This window comes from Bombyx mandarina, chromosome 01, assembly GCF_030267445.1.
Source record: "Bombyx mandarina strain Sakado chromosome 01, ASM3026744v2".
In the NCBI taxonomy this organism is placed as follows: domain Eukaryota; kingdom Metazoa; phylum Arthropoda; class Insecta; order Lepidoptera; family Bombycidae; genus Bombyx; species Bombyx mandarina.
The window spans coordinates 7,467,441-7,483,651 of record NC_143208.1 but is presented as its reverse complement, the minus strand read 5'-3'; the positions used below and the strand labels follow the sequence as shown (position 1 = coordinate 7,483,651).

Here is a 16,211-nt window from a genome sequence, read left to right as displayed (position 1 = left end):
ATATCTTCAGTCCTCAGGTTGATCACTCTAACTAGTAGAATAAGTTAGAAGAGTTCTCGAAATATATTATTTTACATCAAAACCCTACAGATCTCTTAATTTAAATATAAATAAACAGTTCTGTAACCAATGTTACTTAGGGACAGTTGCAGAAAAAAAATCGCCATGTTTCATCAGATTGTGGAAAGAAATCCTTCTTTTGGTGTTTCCCCAGTGTGATAGCGTGTCCTTCTTGCAGCGAGGCTTGAAAATAGTCTTTAGCTACAGTGATCTTGGCTAATAATTTTAGAGTGATCGAATATCAAGACATCCACATTGAGATAAATGAATAAAAGAAAAACCAATTTAATTGTTCAATTAAAAATGTTCAATTTCAAAATTCACAATAAAGCTAAGTTACTGCCTCTATTGACAAACTACACTATATATATATTAATACGTGAAGCAAAAACTTTGTATCCCTTTTTACGGAAATCTCGCGGACGGAGGAGTATGAAATTTTCCACACTCATAGAGAATATAGAGAAGTGCACAATGCTAATTTTTTTTTTAAATAATGCATAAAAGATACATTAAATCGATAAAGAAAACATTACACACACTACATACCATGTACTTGACGCACACACGCATGCATACTATTTATTGTCAAACTTTTGCTCTTGACGTCTGTGGTCAAATTGAGAATAGATTAAATATTGTTTGTCTTTGTTAATATTTTTATAGTGTAGTCTTGGCGAAATTTGTGATTATAGAAGTATAAATTACAATCATAATAGTGTACAAACTTACAATTCCAATTAATTATAGTCGAATTTCGACTACTGCGGGACCTCTAGTATCATATAAAACATGACTGCTCAATACTGCTTTGCTAATACGATCCCCTAGGACTGTAATAGCGAAGCGACAATTCATTTAAGAGCTTTCATTGTCAGTCACTAGTGCCGCGTGCCTTAACGAGAGCGGGTTTCGGAACACGTAATCCTGTTAGTGACCATGCTTGACTTTGGGCAACAGTTGCTAGCGGTCGCTAAAGCAATTCAGCAATTATCATCAAGGGTCGTCGATTGCCGGTGACAGCTCGACGTGAAATATCATTCGTCTGTACGAGTCTGACTCGTATTTTTGTTAAATATCTAATATATAATATATTTATAAACAAACTAGCACTACGTCCGCGTGGAATATTTACTTTGGCCTAACGCTAAATTTTACCCCCACTTCATTTACGTAGAAAGTGAAAATATTTTTGAATTATAGAATGTTAAGGAGCTATTTAAACCCCATATTTTGAAACATTCTTTATTGGTGCTCCACTTGTATTGGCCTTAATTTGATGTCATATAGCATATATATAGCCTTCCTCAAAAAGTGGGTTACCTAACACTCAAAGAATTTTTCAAATCGGACAAGTAGCTCCTGAGATTAGTGCGCTCAAACAAACAAACTCTTCAGTTTTATAATATTAGTATAGATACTTCAAACGTCTAATTAGAACTACTAGAGGTCCCGCAGTAGTCGAAATTCGACTTTAATTAATTGAAATTTTATGTTTAAACATTATTCATCTATTCTCAATTTGACCACAGACTTTGAACACTAACAAAAGTTAGACAATTGATAATAAAGAAAGAGTATATTTATATATATGTGTTGTGTCAAATACATGGTAGTGTGTGTAATATTTTATTTATTTTTTCTTTTACTCATGTCTACGACTAGCGGACATCGAAAAAAATAGATTATACATACATAGATATTATAATATTACAAATTTTTTAAGTTTTGTATCTGTTCGAAAGCATACCACACCTTATTGATCAAAATATAATAATTGTACTTGATAATATTACTATTTTAGTTTTAAACAAGGTTCAACGTCAGAAAAGTTTTTAAAATTATTCAGTCTTAACAATTCAAAGGTCTCTAATGTAGTTTAAAAAAAAAATCTAACATCAAAAAAATAAGTAAAAAAGAAAAAAGACATGCCCGCTGAGTTTCTTACCAGTTCTTCTCAGGACGGAGGCTAGTTTTTGTGAATTGGCGGTAGTTCTTTTTGACGTTCAACAAGTATGTACTTTCATTTATGTTGAATTTTTTTTATTTTATTTCATTTGCATTGAATGTCTACAACAAGTTTGTGTGTCAAACGAAAATTATATTCGCATATGTAGACGAACCGCTAACTATTAATATTAGTGACACGATCAATACAAACTTGAATTAGGCAGAAATGCAACGTAACTCAGTTAGCAAACAACAAAGCGTCTATCAATGCTTCACAATTCACTGCATCGCTCTTGAATACGTGCATACGCTTTGTGGAACAGAGAAAATATATAATAATAGTGGCAATTGTATAAGTCGAGTGTAATGACGTTTACCCATTTGTGGGTCACTGAAATAGTTTGAGGGTGTAAATTTGTTACTACTAATTTAGATTAGATTCATTTACAGTTAGTAGTAGGATCACAGTGAGTTTAAAACGTCATCGGATTTCAGCACTTCATTATTATTTTTACGATATATCAGATGATTCAATAAGACTGGTGGTAGGACCTCTTGTGAGTCCGCGCGGGTAGGTACCACCACCCCGTCTATTTTTGCCGTGAAAGAAAGCAGAAAGCAGTAATGCGTTTCGGTTTGAAGGGTGGAGCAGCCGTTGTAACTATTTAGGTATACTTGGCACCTTAGAACTTATATCTCAAGGTGGGTTGCGCATTTCCGTTGTAGATGTGTATGGCGTCCGGTAACCACTTAGCACCAGGTGGGCTGTGAGCTCGTCCACCTATCTAAGCAATAAAAAAAAACAGATTGAAGCTAACATTTCACTAAATATGTTAAAGTTGTTCCTCTGTATTAAAATTTTATTTGTTTGTCATAGTCCATGCTTTCCCTCCTCTTCCTTCAATCGTGTCTTCAATTGTGCCATCTGGTCTTGTCTTCGATTGCTCTGAGAGCATGGTAGACGGTGGTATTGAGGGTACCGCCAAGTGATAAGGATTTGCTGACGCCCATGGATCACATCGTAAAAATCACCTGTAGACACGACATAAGCAGCAATAGTTCAGCTTTAAACTAAAATATTCTTATTTAAAAACTATCACTTACTTGTATACTTAAACATAAACATAGCAGAGCCTTTACTAATTTTTTTTTCTCTAAAAAGAAACAATAACAATCGTAATACCCGCAATGTTTTAAGAGTTCGGTAACTAATATATTGGTATTGCTCGTCTGCCTACAAGGGCAATAAAAAAAAAATAACTAAATGAGAAAAGCATAAATCAAGGAAAATACAGTTAAAAGTTACGAGAGCAGATGCGTGTCAATTTTTTTTTGTTAATTCTCAGGCTCTCACTGCTGTTATCGTGTATACTAAAAATACAATTTCAAGACGAAGGGTGAAATTTAGTTATATTATTTTTCAATAAAAACTCTTCAAATCTCGTTTCGTCAGAATTCCACTTTGTATTTATTTATGGTTCAATAGGCGATGTCACTGCTACAGGCGGGAAGGCACGAACCAGCAATACAAATATTATCCGATGACCGGCCTTTTCTATCTGAGCCGAGATACTGTACTGAGATTGGAAAATAGTTTGTGATGAAAGGTCTGAAAATTCGACGAATGAATGGAATAAGTATTTAAACGAGCGATAATCTATTTGAATTTTTTTATAAATGCGTACTTACGGCTTGCAAGTCTTCTTTATATGTATAATTCATAAATTTTCACACTGGGTCATAATAAGCAGGCCTCAGAAATAGAAGCTCCTTACATATAACATAGTAAAAAACAAAGTCGCTTTCTCTGTCCCTATATGTATGCTTAAATCTTTAAAACTACGCAACGGATTTTGATGCGGTTTTTTTTAATAGATACTTAGAGTGATTGAAGACAAAGATTTATATGTATATAACATCCATTAAATAGTGGAGAAATCAATAATAAATTACAGTTTCTTAAACGAAGTGAGGGCGGGTCGCTAGTTCAATATTTTTCAATAAAAACAGAACACAGAAATTTTTTATACGATTAAGCCGACGTACTCCAGAAATGAATATAAATAAATAGTTCTGTAACCACTAACTTGTGTAACTTGGTGACAGCTTCAGAAAAAAAAAATCGCCATATTTCATCAAATTGTGGAAAGAAATCCTTCTTTTGGTGTTTCCACAGTGTGATAGGGTGTCCTTGTTGGAGCGAAGCCTGAAAAAAATCTTTAGCTATAGTAATATTGGCTAAGCTTCAGGTATTACCGATGCTTAAAGGACGGTTAACACCCTTAAAAGCGATGTTTAACCACTTTCTACAAAACCTTCGTTTCTCCTAACATAGTCTAGTCTCTATTTTTATTTAAATAGGCAAAGATGGAACATCATTTATTTTTGAGTGTTATCAATAGAAACATTGGATATAGTTTTTTTGATCTAAAGATGAATTTTAATACGATAATTAATACAATAGCTTTCATTTTAATACTTTTAAAAACATAAATATCGAAATTTTAAATAATAGGAAATTGCGCTTCCTCATTAATAATAATAATTCATTCAAGTAATTTGCACTATAGAGTCCAAGGCTATATGAAACTGAGAAGTAAAAGTTGCGTAAAGTAAAAAAAAAAATAGCAATATAACAAACTTAGATTTTCATGAAAGCATAACAGCTTCGTCCGAGTAAGACTTAGAACACTTTGCAGCGTAGAAAAAGTTTCTTTTAATCCTCTTTTAATGAAGTTACAGTCTCTGCTAGGTAAGACACTTCGCTCTGCAAACAACTCCCGGTTTATGAAAATTAAGTAGAGGTTAAAAAAATATTTTTTTTGAAGGCTTATGCCGATAAAACTATCAATTTTTGGAGATTCCAATTTTCAATCAATTTTTCCCATTAAAGAAGATCCATGACTTTTTAAAACCAATGTCTTTACGATAATGTTGTATGTTTTATTTGATTGTAATTTCTGGGATCCTATTCTTTATAAATCACTAGTCTAACGCCTTTTTATTTTAAAACTACATTGTTATTTTACAAATTTGTATTAACAATCAATACAATCGTTCTTAAATTATTAGCTTGCCATACACTGCACTGTAATGTTATAAAGTACAATCCATTCCATTATTAAACACCTCAGTGGACTTGTTGAAACAAGCGAGTGAAATACAAAAAGGAATGACGTTGCAAATGGAAGAAATATAGCTCGGAATGGAAACTCAGAATGGCTCTCAGGACATAATGTCCGCCAGCCATAATGCGAATGAAAAAAGACATAGTGACAGTGAGTCACGTTAAAACCAGGCGAAGTTGCGGATAGGGGGGTATTAAAGGAGCCAGCGAACTGTGGCTTCAGTGATTCAGATAAACGTTTCGGTCAGCAATCATATATCAAACGGATGACGCTTTCAGAATAGGGGCGCGGTCTTTTTCAGCGCACGATAAAGATATCCAATGGAGTGTGTCCACTCTTGTTTTCAATTGCTTACGGTTCGCTTCGAAATGAAATATATATTTTATATTTTCCAAATATCAAACAGAGTTTTCTTTTTAGAAAATCCTATAAGATTAACGAAAGGGATACGTTCTTTTGTTGGTGCTAATCCGTCTTACATCTCAGTAGCGGAGCACGAGGCGATTGTTTTGGTAAAAAAAAAACAAACACATATAAAAGGATTATTTGTTTTAAAACTATTCATAATGTTGGAATGCATTAATGAAATGAAAATTTTATACCAATTGTTGGTTTAATCGTTCAATTGTTATTGTACTATTGTTAATCGTTCTATTGTTATTGTTGATTATAACATATTCATAATACGAATAAAATACTCTCAGGCTATCAATCAGAACTGAAATAGCCTAATATTGAGATTGATGTGTTTAATTAAGCCGATGATCACACTTCAATACAACTAGACGATGACCGAGCTTTGCTCGGTTTTTTTTTTGATAGCGCCATCTTGTTGTCTTTAAAACGGTTAGTTGGCCTCAGTTAAGAAAAATAGTAATATTATTCGCCAATAGATTTTATATTTGCAATTAAACATCAAGTTAGATTAATGTTTATTCCGAATCTTCGAGTGTCTCCATCGTTTGTATAAATTTAGTAACTACAATTTACATTTTTTATTTATATAATAATATATACAGATTATATATATTATTAGGTTGTATGTACTGGGCTTTTATGTACAGTTACTATTTTCATTTTAAATTTAAAACTGTAAAATTTAAAATACGGGTATGCAATTTTCTTGGTAGACCAGTTTCTCGGCGCCCGTGAGAAGAATATGTATGCTTTGATCTAAAGTTATAAATTGCGGCAGGTTGCAAACTTACAAGTATGGTACAACCGACCTGCCTATTTCTGCTGTGAAGCAGTCATGCAAACCGGTTCAAGGATAGGATAGTATTAAAATAAAAGAAACGATAATAATGTTGCTGGTGGTAGGACCTCTTGTGAGTCCACACGGGTAGGTACCATCACTCTGCCTGTTTCTGCCGTGAAGCAGAAATGCGTTTCGGTTTGAAGATTGGGTACCCGTTCTAACCATACTGAGACCTTAGAGCTGATATCTCAAGCTGGGTGGCGCATTTACGTTGTAGATGTCTATGGGCTCCAGTAACCACTTAACACCAGGTGGGCTGCGGGCTCGTTCATCCATTAAACAATAAAAAATATCAAGGCAATAGTATTCACGCTGTCGTTTCTGGAGGCACCGGTAACCAGTTCACATCAAGTGTATTTATTCCTCTACCAAGCAATCTTAAAAAAAAACAACAATTATAATTTATTACGTCTTTTCCTAGGAGCAATATTTGACCAGAACACTGAAGAGATCCAGAATGTATTCAAGTACGCGATGACAATGCACAACCAAAATATAACCGGTCGAAGGTTCGAGCTGCAAGCATATGTGGACGTCATTAACACAGCCGATGCATTCAAGCTTTCACGACTCAGTGAGTATTTATCGAATGCACTATAATGTTTCGCTATTGTGATACATCTACACCACTCTATCGCTGCTGGATATTTAAAGTCGTGTTTACTGTATAAGTGTTTGTTTAACGTATTGGAATATAAAAATAAGGCTACATTACGGATAAAATCTTATGTTGCGAGCTAATGAGATGTTTTCTTGGTGAAATATATATAGTAATGATATAGTATTATCTCATTAGAACACAACGGTTTCAATTACAGCCATTCCATTTCAAAAATAAATACTATCGTGCTTAATATTGAATTGACAAAAAAGTCCGTGTTAAATGTATTCGCGCTAAATTTGTTCGTGTTCGTTTTTTTGTACAATAAAACTGTTGATCGTAGTTATCCTTTTCTGGATTATTAACCATACTTGAGACCTTAGAACTTATATTTCAAGGTGGGTGGCGCATTTGCGTGATGTCTATGGGCTCCAGTAACCACTTAACACTAGGTGGGCTGTGAGCTCGTCCACCAATCTAAGCAATAAAAAAAACCCATAAAATACGGTAGGTAGTTAGTGAATAGCATCAACTAATGTTAGTAAACTATACATGTTATGATTGTCACAGCGAAGCATGTTCTCCATTCGCTGGTGATAAATTAGAAATACTTAATAAAATATTATTATAAAGCGACTTCACCGCGAATTTTACTATCTCAATTTATAAACGCCATGATCACGATCGAGTCTAACCGTATTTTTCTCTACCTACGAACCTTTATAAGGTTTGTCAATCATGAAAGTTTCAAATGATTATTAATAAAATTTTGTGTATAAATATGAAACATTAAGCATTATATTTGCATTAAATTTAACGTAAATTTGTATCTTTACGTCTGCAGTTTCTGTACTCATCTAATGTTAAGATGTGGTATCAAACGGGGCGACAAATAAATTTTCGCATAAAACATATTTTATCGCTAATGAGTTTTCTGGGGTATTCTAAACTTTATGAGTTCAGCGCTATCTCATCACTGGGCTTGACATTGGTAATTAGTTTCGAAATTATAAATAGATCGCATTTATTAAAGGACATTAATCATTATGTTTTCGTGTAATAAATATCCTGCCTTGTAATATTCCTTAGTGCTTAATGTAAAATTTACGAGATTCTGTCCCATTGTGTTATAAGCAATCAAATAATTTTAGGATATTACATATATGTGTTTTACCGCCATAAGCTCATGTGCTTTGAACATTGAGAATGTTATGCAGGTTTTATGTATTGCTTTGACAGATGAACCATCTCACGGCCCACCTGTTGTTAAAGGTTCACCGGAGCCCATAGGCATCAGCTACAAAGTAAATGCCGCCAACAGCACGCAAATTTAGCAGCTTGTTCCTGCCCCTGGCATTGCTGACGTCCATGAGGGGCGGTAACTACTTACCTTAAGTTGGGCCGTATGCTCGTCTGCCTAAAAAAGCAATTAAAAAAAAACCACCTTGAAACATGAGTTCTAAGTTCTCAGTTATAAAGATGCTGCCTTTTTATATTATAACATACACGTTTTTATAGCATATTTATTAATGTTTTCATAATAAAAAATACGTATCATCCGACTTTTTGTCATATATGTTTGTATGTACTAATTAAATTGTCTAATTCATTGCATACTTAGAATTCAGTTACCTGCTTCCAAGTGAAAAATAATGCTGTGCGTGCAGCTTGGTGCACGTGAAAGAAGTGAAACTTCTTTGGCGGTGTGTAGTACTGTAGTTTTCTTCATTTTTCATCCTTAAATCAAATTTCTCTTGTAATACGGGATGCTGTGTATCAGAAAAACGACCCAGCTCGCTTTATCTTTTCCCTCTCCCCACGGTCGAGTGGTTCGCGAGACGCTTTAGCTATTTTCTCACTCTCGCTCTTCCTAAATTGTATCTTTTCTCTCTAGCCGTAACGAATCTGTCGCAAGTTAAATTTTACTCCCAATGCCCCTAAATAAGTTTCAATTCAAAGAAATCGTTAATCAAATATTAAATGTTTGTCCCAAACGAAGTTGATTGTCTGCTGAAATGTTTTTAAGGGAAATTCTACCACCAAGTCACGTGTCTGAGTAGGGCTCTCGCTTATGGCCCTGACGCGCCTTGACTTGATCGATACTCCGAATAGGAGCACATCCCTAAAGACTTTTTCGTATATTTCAGAATAATAAGCCGTGACATTTTTTCGTAATTTTAGAAGCATACTGTATTCTTATAAAATAAACATGTTCGGCTCACGGTTTATACTATATTGTGAAGAATATAAATCTGTACTTTACAAAACAAAGTATGATAATAATAATTATTTACTAATTTCTATACCTGATGCTTAGTGGCTTCAGAAGTTCGTTGCGATTTCCCTTATAAACTGGTAACATGAAACATAGTGATATGGGCTTTAAAACTCACTACCACCAGTTTCAAACTAATATATAATTTATACATATTTCTCGAATGTTCTTCACGAAAATTAAATATAAACTTCTACGCCGATATTTTGAATAAATAAAAAGCTTCCCCTCCGTGCAAACGAAACTGAAGTATACGCGATATGTATGAGGCACGGTAGATAATTCTTTCACGCTCACTGGTGCCGACTTCGAACGTAAGATAAACACTGAGTGAACGATTTATTTTTGTGTCTATTTTATTTGGTATACGTTTTGTTTCATAATATAGAAAAATAATTTTGAGCTGGATTACAAGATCGCGTCTTGTGCACTTTATATAAATGTAAGCGGAAACAGTAGCTCGTTTAAAGAACGCGAAAGCAAAGTTAGTCCACGGAGAAAAAAAAATATAATAATATATATATATATTATGTTTCTACCTGGCTTTCGCAATATTTCCTATGACCAAATTGTGATATGATTTTTAAATTATCAAGATCTTTAAAGGCAAATCAATAAACAGTTATAAAATAATTATAATATAATAAATAAGTATAATCAGTTACAAAAATTCACTGAAATTACACAAGCATTGCACGCACGTGCATTTTATGTAAAACGTTTGTAGCGGTACACACGTTGTGACGTCTTTGAGTTCCGGTAATCACTTTCAACCAAGAGTGCCGGGAGCTTGTTCACTCATGAACATATTAAACACAAAAAATAATCATGAAAACTTCTGTGATGTAAATAATTTAAATGGTTGAAAAATCCCTCCAAAAAATAGCAGTCCGTTACAATACTACACAGCGAACTTTTAAAAGTCATTCTGTCACTCCTTGAACACCAGGTATCTTATTTTATACCTTTAAACGAGCAATTCTTGTATATATAAATATATAATCTGAATCTCGGAAACGGCTGCAACAATTTTCATAAAATTTAGTATACAGGGGATTTCGGGGGCGACAAATCGATCTAGCTACGATTTATTTTCAGAAAATGTTGTTTTATTCGTGTTTTGAATAATCAACTCTTCCCGACATCTATTGGCGAATAATAATACTATTTTTCTTAATTGAGGGCAACTAACCGCTTTAGAGACACCACAAGATGGCGTTATAAAAAAAACCGAACAAAGCTCAGTCATCATCTAGTAATAATTAAAACTAGGACAGTAAATAAAAATAACAACATGTTAAAATACTCCTCGCTGAGTAAGAATAATACGAAAACGCCAGCTTGGAAATTAAAAAAGGAGAGAAACAAAAGCAAATTGCCCGTGAAAGAGAATGAGCGTCGGCCACAGATACTTGCGTCTATTTTCGTTAATGACAAGTGCTTTCCGGCCTTCTGCGGCGTTCGCCTTTTGTGGAATAGCTGCCTCAAAATCCAAATGTACCATATACCTGCCCACCACTTCCACCTCTCGTCGCGCAATATTCAATTACAGCGCCAATACGCGTCTCGGTGGTAGGGGTTCCAATTTACGAGACTATAGTAGTATTTGGTAAGATGTACTTACTTTCGGGGTTAAGTGCCTCTAACATAAACTGGAGTTCGTAATCCCATAAGGGAACTGAGGTACTTCAAATTTTGTGACGTACAGTAACCTCTATATATTATATGTATAGCTTTTCTGTTGTATTTCCTGAAAAAATGATTTTCACTTTATTATAATAGTAATATAGGCTACGTTACTCGATTATGCTTACACCACATGGCCTTGAAAATAGTAATAAAAAACTGAATATAAATCAATATGCCTCTAGTATTCAGATTCGTTTTTATTATGATTTATTAACGTAAAAATATCTTTTCAAATGCACCTGTTGCTCGTTGTAATAATCAGTTGTCTTTGGTATTCCTTTTCTGGTTTCAACCTCAGTTCAATCAATCAATCCTGAGAAAATATGGATAATTTATTCGTCTCATCAATATGACGCGAAGTTGGTAAATATTTTTTCGAAAATTGTCATTTATCTTAGGCGTTGTAGACGCCTTGTTATTTTTCAATTTTATTGCAGACTATTAATATAGTGGTGATAACTATTAATATATTAAAATTCGGTCACTTGTATCTTTGATATGAATAGACAAAGTTAAAACAGTATAGTTCTTTTTTTGAACAGGAGTTTCTTCAGAGTGTTTTGGAGAGTTCAATGTGATTTTTTTTAACCTAATTGACGTAATGTACCTACATGTAGAAAAGGAATCGTAGCGCATTAAATAAAACTTCTACTGTTCCAAAATCTTCTGTTATAATAATAATTAAAAATTAATTAACACTTTTATTACGCCTTGCTCATTTTTTTATCGTCTTCACCATCTTCCTTTTCTCAGTCTTTCTGTTTTCTCTCAATTACATCTTAACGTTCCGTTTCACACTCTTTTCATACGTTCCATTCTTACCAATCCTACATGCATATAATGCATGTGTAGATATTTAGTTTTACAATATTTATGTACTGATTATGGCTTACATTTCATCGTAGTACCAATACGTTCAACTGACAAACGATCTCGAGGAAACTATGGGCTAAATATCTTCGCGTCCAAGTGGCTGTTCATTAAATATAAACTGAGCTGTTTATCTACTATTATAAAAGATTTTACAATTCCTATTATATTATATTAAATTCACCCACATTCCGGGCAACTGAACATATTAAAACTGAATTAAAAAATGTAGATACGAGTATAGCTTAAATACGGTTCGATGTTTTCCTAAATAATATTGATTAGAGAGAGAGAGAGAGAGAGAGAGAGAGAGAACATACTTTATTACATACCAAAACACAATTAACATCAGAAAACAGTCAACATACAGATACATTTGTACAATAGGCGGTCCTATCGCTAAAAGCGATTTCTTCCAGATAACCGTTCAATTAACAGAAATTCTGGAAAAGATAAAGCTACAGCAGGTACGTTGCGGTGTACTATTAATAATACATTATTAAAGAAAATACATACATATAATATATAGATATATACCATTAAATATAATATGAAATCACTATATGATTTATATTCCAATATACTTAAATACACATAATAAATCAACAGTAGCGATAAAGCATAAACAAGGAAACAACACTAGGCGGATAAATAATGTTCCTTCACCGTTCTTTAAAAGCAGCTTAAAGCATTGATTACCGATTACCAATTGTGTAATAGATGGTTTTTTTTTAATGATGTATGTTTATTTATTTTGTATATTATCTCTCTGTTTAGCACTGTAACCTTGCCTTTAAGAAGTGACACGTGACTACGTAGGCCTTCCAGAATCTATATCCAGTACAACAGCCTATTTCCGCCGCGAAGCATTGCTGTTTTCCGGTTTGGTATGGCAGCTGTCATACTATTCAGGCTTAGAACTCGTGTCTGAAGGTTGGCGGCATTGATGTTGTCATATCTATGAGGGCTCACCGTTAACCAATTAACATAAAATACGTGAAAGAAGTCGGGCCCGTAATGAAATAAAAATCAAACAGGAAACAGAGTTGGTCAAAGGCGACGTTTGAAGTATCTATTTCAGGCAGATCCCCGAAAAACCTCTGTTTGGCTTTTTATCTCAATCGACTCTTTGTTTTTCTGACTATTATTTCTCATGAAAGAAACTTCTAAAAGACAATAATTAGTGATTGATTCTTTTCCCGATTATGTCAATTTTAATTTATACTCATAGGGTAAAATTTATCTTTAATGATGCTATACATACGAAACGATGGGACCCTTTATTCCACAACAATTGCTTTTTTTTTATTACTTATTTCAACTTTTCATTTCTTTTCATTGAGAAATTTGAAAGTTTTTATATCATGAAAAAATATTTTAAATCAAGAGTATCAGAGACGGTGCTTTTTAATAATCAAAATGCTAATGTTTCTAAATACAAAAGATGTCATCTACAACGAAATTCGCAGAGAGAAACAAAGGTGCGTCCAAGTTTTAATAAACATTATTAAGCCGTAAATGAATTTATTAAATTTCTTGGTTACGCAAGCTAAATTATGATTCAACTAAGCATTTTATTGGGCACCAGAATATCTTTTTACTATTAATGAAATGATTTTAATATTTAGTTGTGATTTCTGTGAGAAAAGGTTACATTTTGGACATAAAATATACGAACAAATTACTGGTGTCACACATGTCAATGATTACGTTTTAAGTTTAACTTAAGATAACTTGAAAGAAAAGGAAAATATTCTGTTTTGGAATCAAAATTTGTTCATGCATATTTCGGTAGTACTCCTGAGTTTGAAGCAATGCTTAGTCGTGAATTACAAATTAAGTATGGCTCCTTTCATTGGCTTCAACTTTAGGAAAAGCTTATCACGTATGTTATTATTTTGACGGACTATATTGAGTTAGTGGAAATGTTGAAATAAATTTAAAAATTAAAGAATTAAAATTTTAAAGTAGTTAATTTAGTAAAATTATGTCGTTTCACAGTTTTTGACGTCTGCTCTTAAAATAAGTGTGATATTATTTAACAACTTATCTGATGTCAAAGTATTTATAATTTTGAGTCACCAACAATGTCTTGTTAGGAAGCTGTTATGAGTTTATTGTTATTAATAGACACTCAGCACCTCAGTAGAGGTTGTCCCACCTTTCATTGTAATTGCAGCCTAACGCAATTACCTTAAAAGCCTGTCAGAGGAGCTAAATTTAATGAACTCCAAAATAAAGTGAATTGTCTTATGTAATCCAAGGGTATTTTTTTGTTTTTGTTACTCGAATTCGAACTAGTGTACTCATTTTTTATTAACGTTAACAAAGAAATTATAACATTTTGGAACTATTTATAATATACATATGCTTGATATATCTTACGTTAGCTAAAAGCTACGCTAAATGTTTTATTACTCACTATTTTAAGTACCTTAAAATACTAGTATGTTCAAATGTTGAAAATTAATCCAACAAACAATTTACATATCAGAATTTTATTGGCTAATTTCACTGAGCCTTCTGGTTTAAAACCGACGTCAATTTCTTAATTTTAAATATTGATTTTATTAAAAGCTATAAGTACATACTTAAAGCATATTTACTGTGTGAAATTAAGTGATTGAAGAGGTCGACCCTGAGTTTTATACGCATTCCATTACGAGCTAAGAAAAGGAAAAAATAATATTTAGGTTTATAGTGTAAATATTTGTTTTGCCTAGAATTAGACTTCGGTTCGTTCGTATAATGTTCAGATTTAAATTTTATTTAAATTATTTTCAAATGCGAAGAATGTTAAAGGTTAAAGTTTTATTATTAAGTTGAAACATGATTCATGCTTATTAACTATTTTTATTGTTTATCGCAAACAGCATTATGTATATACAAGTAAAGGGTCAAAACGAGGGCAGTGGTAAAGATGTGGCAATGAAAGTAGCACTTCACATATACTATTTTATTATGTTCTAAAAAAAATTTGTATTTTTTTTTTTTTAGATTCTTATCGACAAATAAACTAAGACTAGGATTATGACAAATGATAATTTGTTGTATTATCCTTGTGTATTATTTTTTAGGATTCTTTGAATTACCTGGAAAATGTTATAAGAGTGAAAGAGTAGAAATTGAGTAAACAACAAAAATGGCCGATTAACGTATTTTTTATTTTATTTTTAAACAGTATGCAACCAGTTCGCACGAGGCGTGTTCGCTATGCTTGGAGCTGTGACACCGGAATCCTTCGACACGCTGCATTCTTATACAAACACATTCCAAATGCCTTTCGTGACTCCGTGGTTCCCAGAAAAGGTGAGTAAACATTTTAAATCGAAAAGCATCAAGTGTTTTTTTTTCGAACCTGACAGTTTGAGTTGTGATCCGACTAAGTTTAATATAGCGTTTCGGTCTGAAGGGTGGGGCAGCCGTTGTAACTATACTGAGACCTTAGAACTTATAACTCAAGGTGGGTGGCGCATTTACGTTACAGATGATAGACATGGTTACTGGTTACTGGAGCCCTCTATGGGCTCCAGTAACCACTTAAAACCAGGTGGGCTGTGAGCTCGTCCACCCATCAAAGCAACAAAAAAAAAAAAAAGAAAAAAATGCACAAAGGCATTAGACAAAATTTTAAGGATATCGCGAAATAAAAAAAAATCTTGAAAATTTATTGTCCGCATGGAAACTATTTCGTGAGCGGGTTGCTTGCAAATGGAAATTAGTCTAACTCTGTGAGTGTCAACATAACTGCAGTAGTTTGAAACCTGAAAGTTTCGACTGAACCCATTTATATTCATTAAGTCAACGAAATTACTAGTCTTTCGACGGAGTTAGAAGATGTAATTTAAAGTATTGTATAATTTATTTTGATGAATTATTGTTTCGAAAATAGAAATACTATTTAATTTATTAAATACTTCTTAAATATTTTTGAATATTCATATTGAAAAATAATTGAATTAAACTCTTATTGAAAGCAATACAACAAATAGAATTTAGTTTTACCTTTCTCTTATGTCAGTAACTTGATTTAACATAACTAAAAAAAAAAAGTAAACAATGTATTAAAAAAATTCTGGCTTGCATCAACTAGAAACAGGACAGATCAGAAATTATGTTAAGTTTTATAGCTAAACATATTATTATTATTGTAAGAGAAAAATATAGTCAGATGATATTGTAATTCAAAAACATGTTTTTTCATTATAGAGATCCCAGAACATATTATGCACATAGCAATACCTAAAAAACCAAAGTAAAAACAAAGTTAATCATTGAAATGAATTACCACATCATTGAATAGAGGAAATTTATAACAATGACTTCATACGGGCTTAAGAAAACGTTCTCCTCCATTACGTGTTAGTAAAATATTGTTTC

General features: G+C 32.9%; 1 protein-coding gene across 3 annotated transcripts in view; it reads left to right on the top strand.

Moving 5' to 3' along the window:
* Nucleotides 1-16,211, top strand: part of LOC114244534 (glutamate receptor 1) — an 81,462-nt gene that overhangs the window by 14,952 nt on the left and 50,299 nt on the right. For all 3 annotated transcript variants that reach the window (XM_089728486.1, XM_028176387.2, XM_089728474.1), the window contains exons 2-3: nucleotides 6,818-6,970; nucleotides 15,013-15,140. In XM_089728486.1, coding sequence (XP_089584612.1) covers nucleotides 6,818-6,970; nucleotides 15,013-15,140 — 281 coding nt within the window. The remainder of the gene's footprint in view (nucleotides 1-6,817; nucleotides 6,971-15,012; nucleotides 15,141-16,211) is intronic.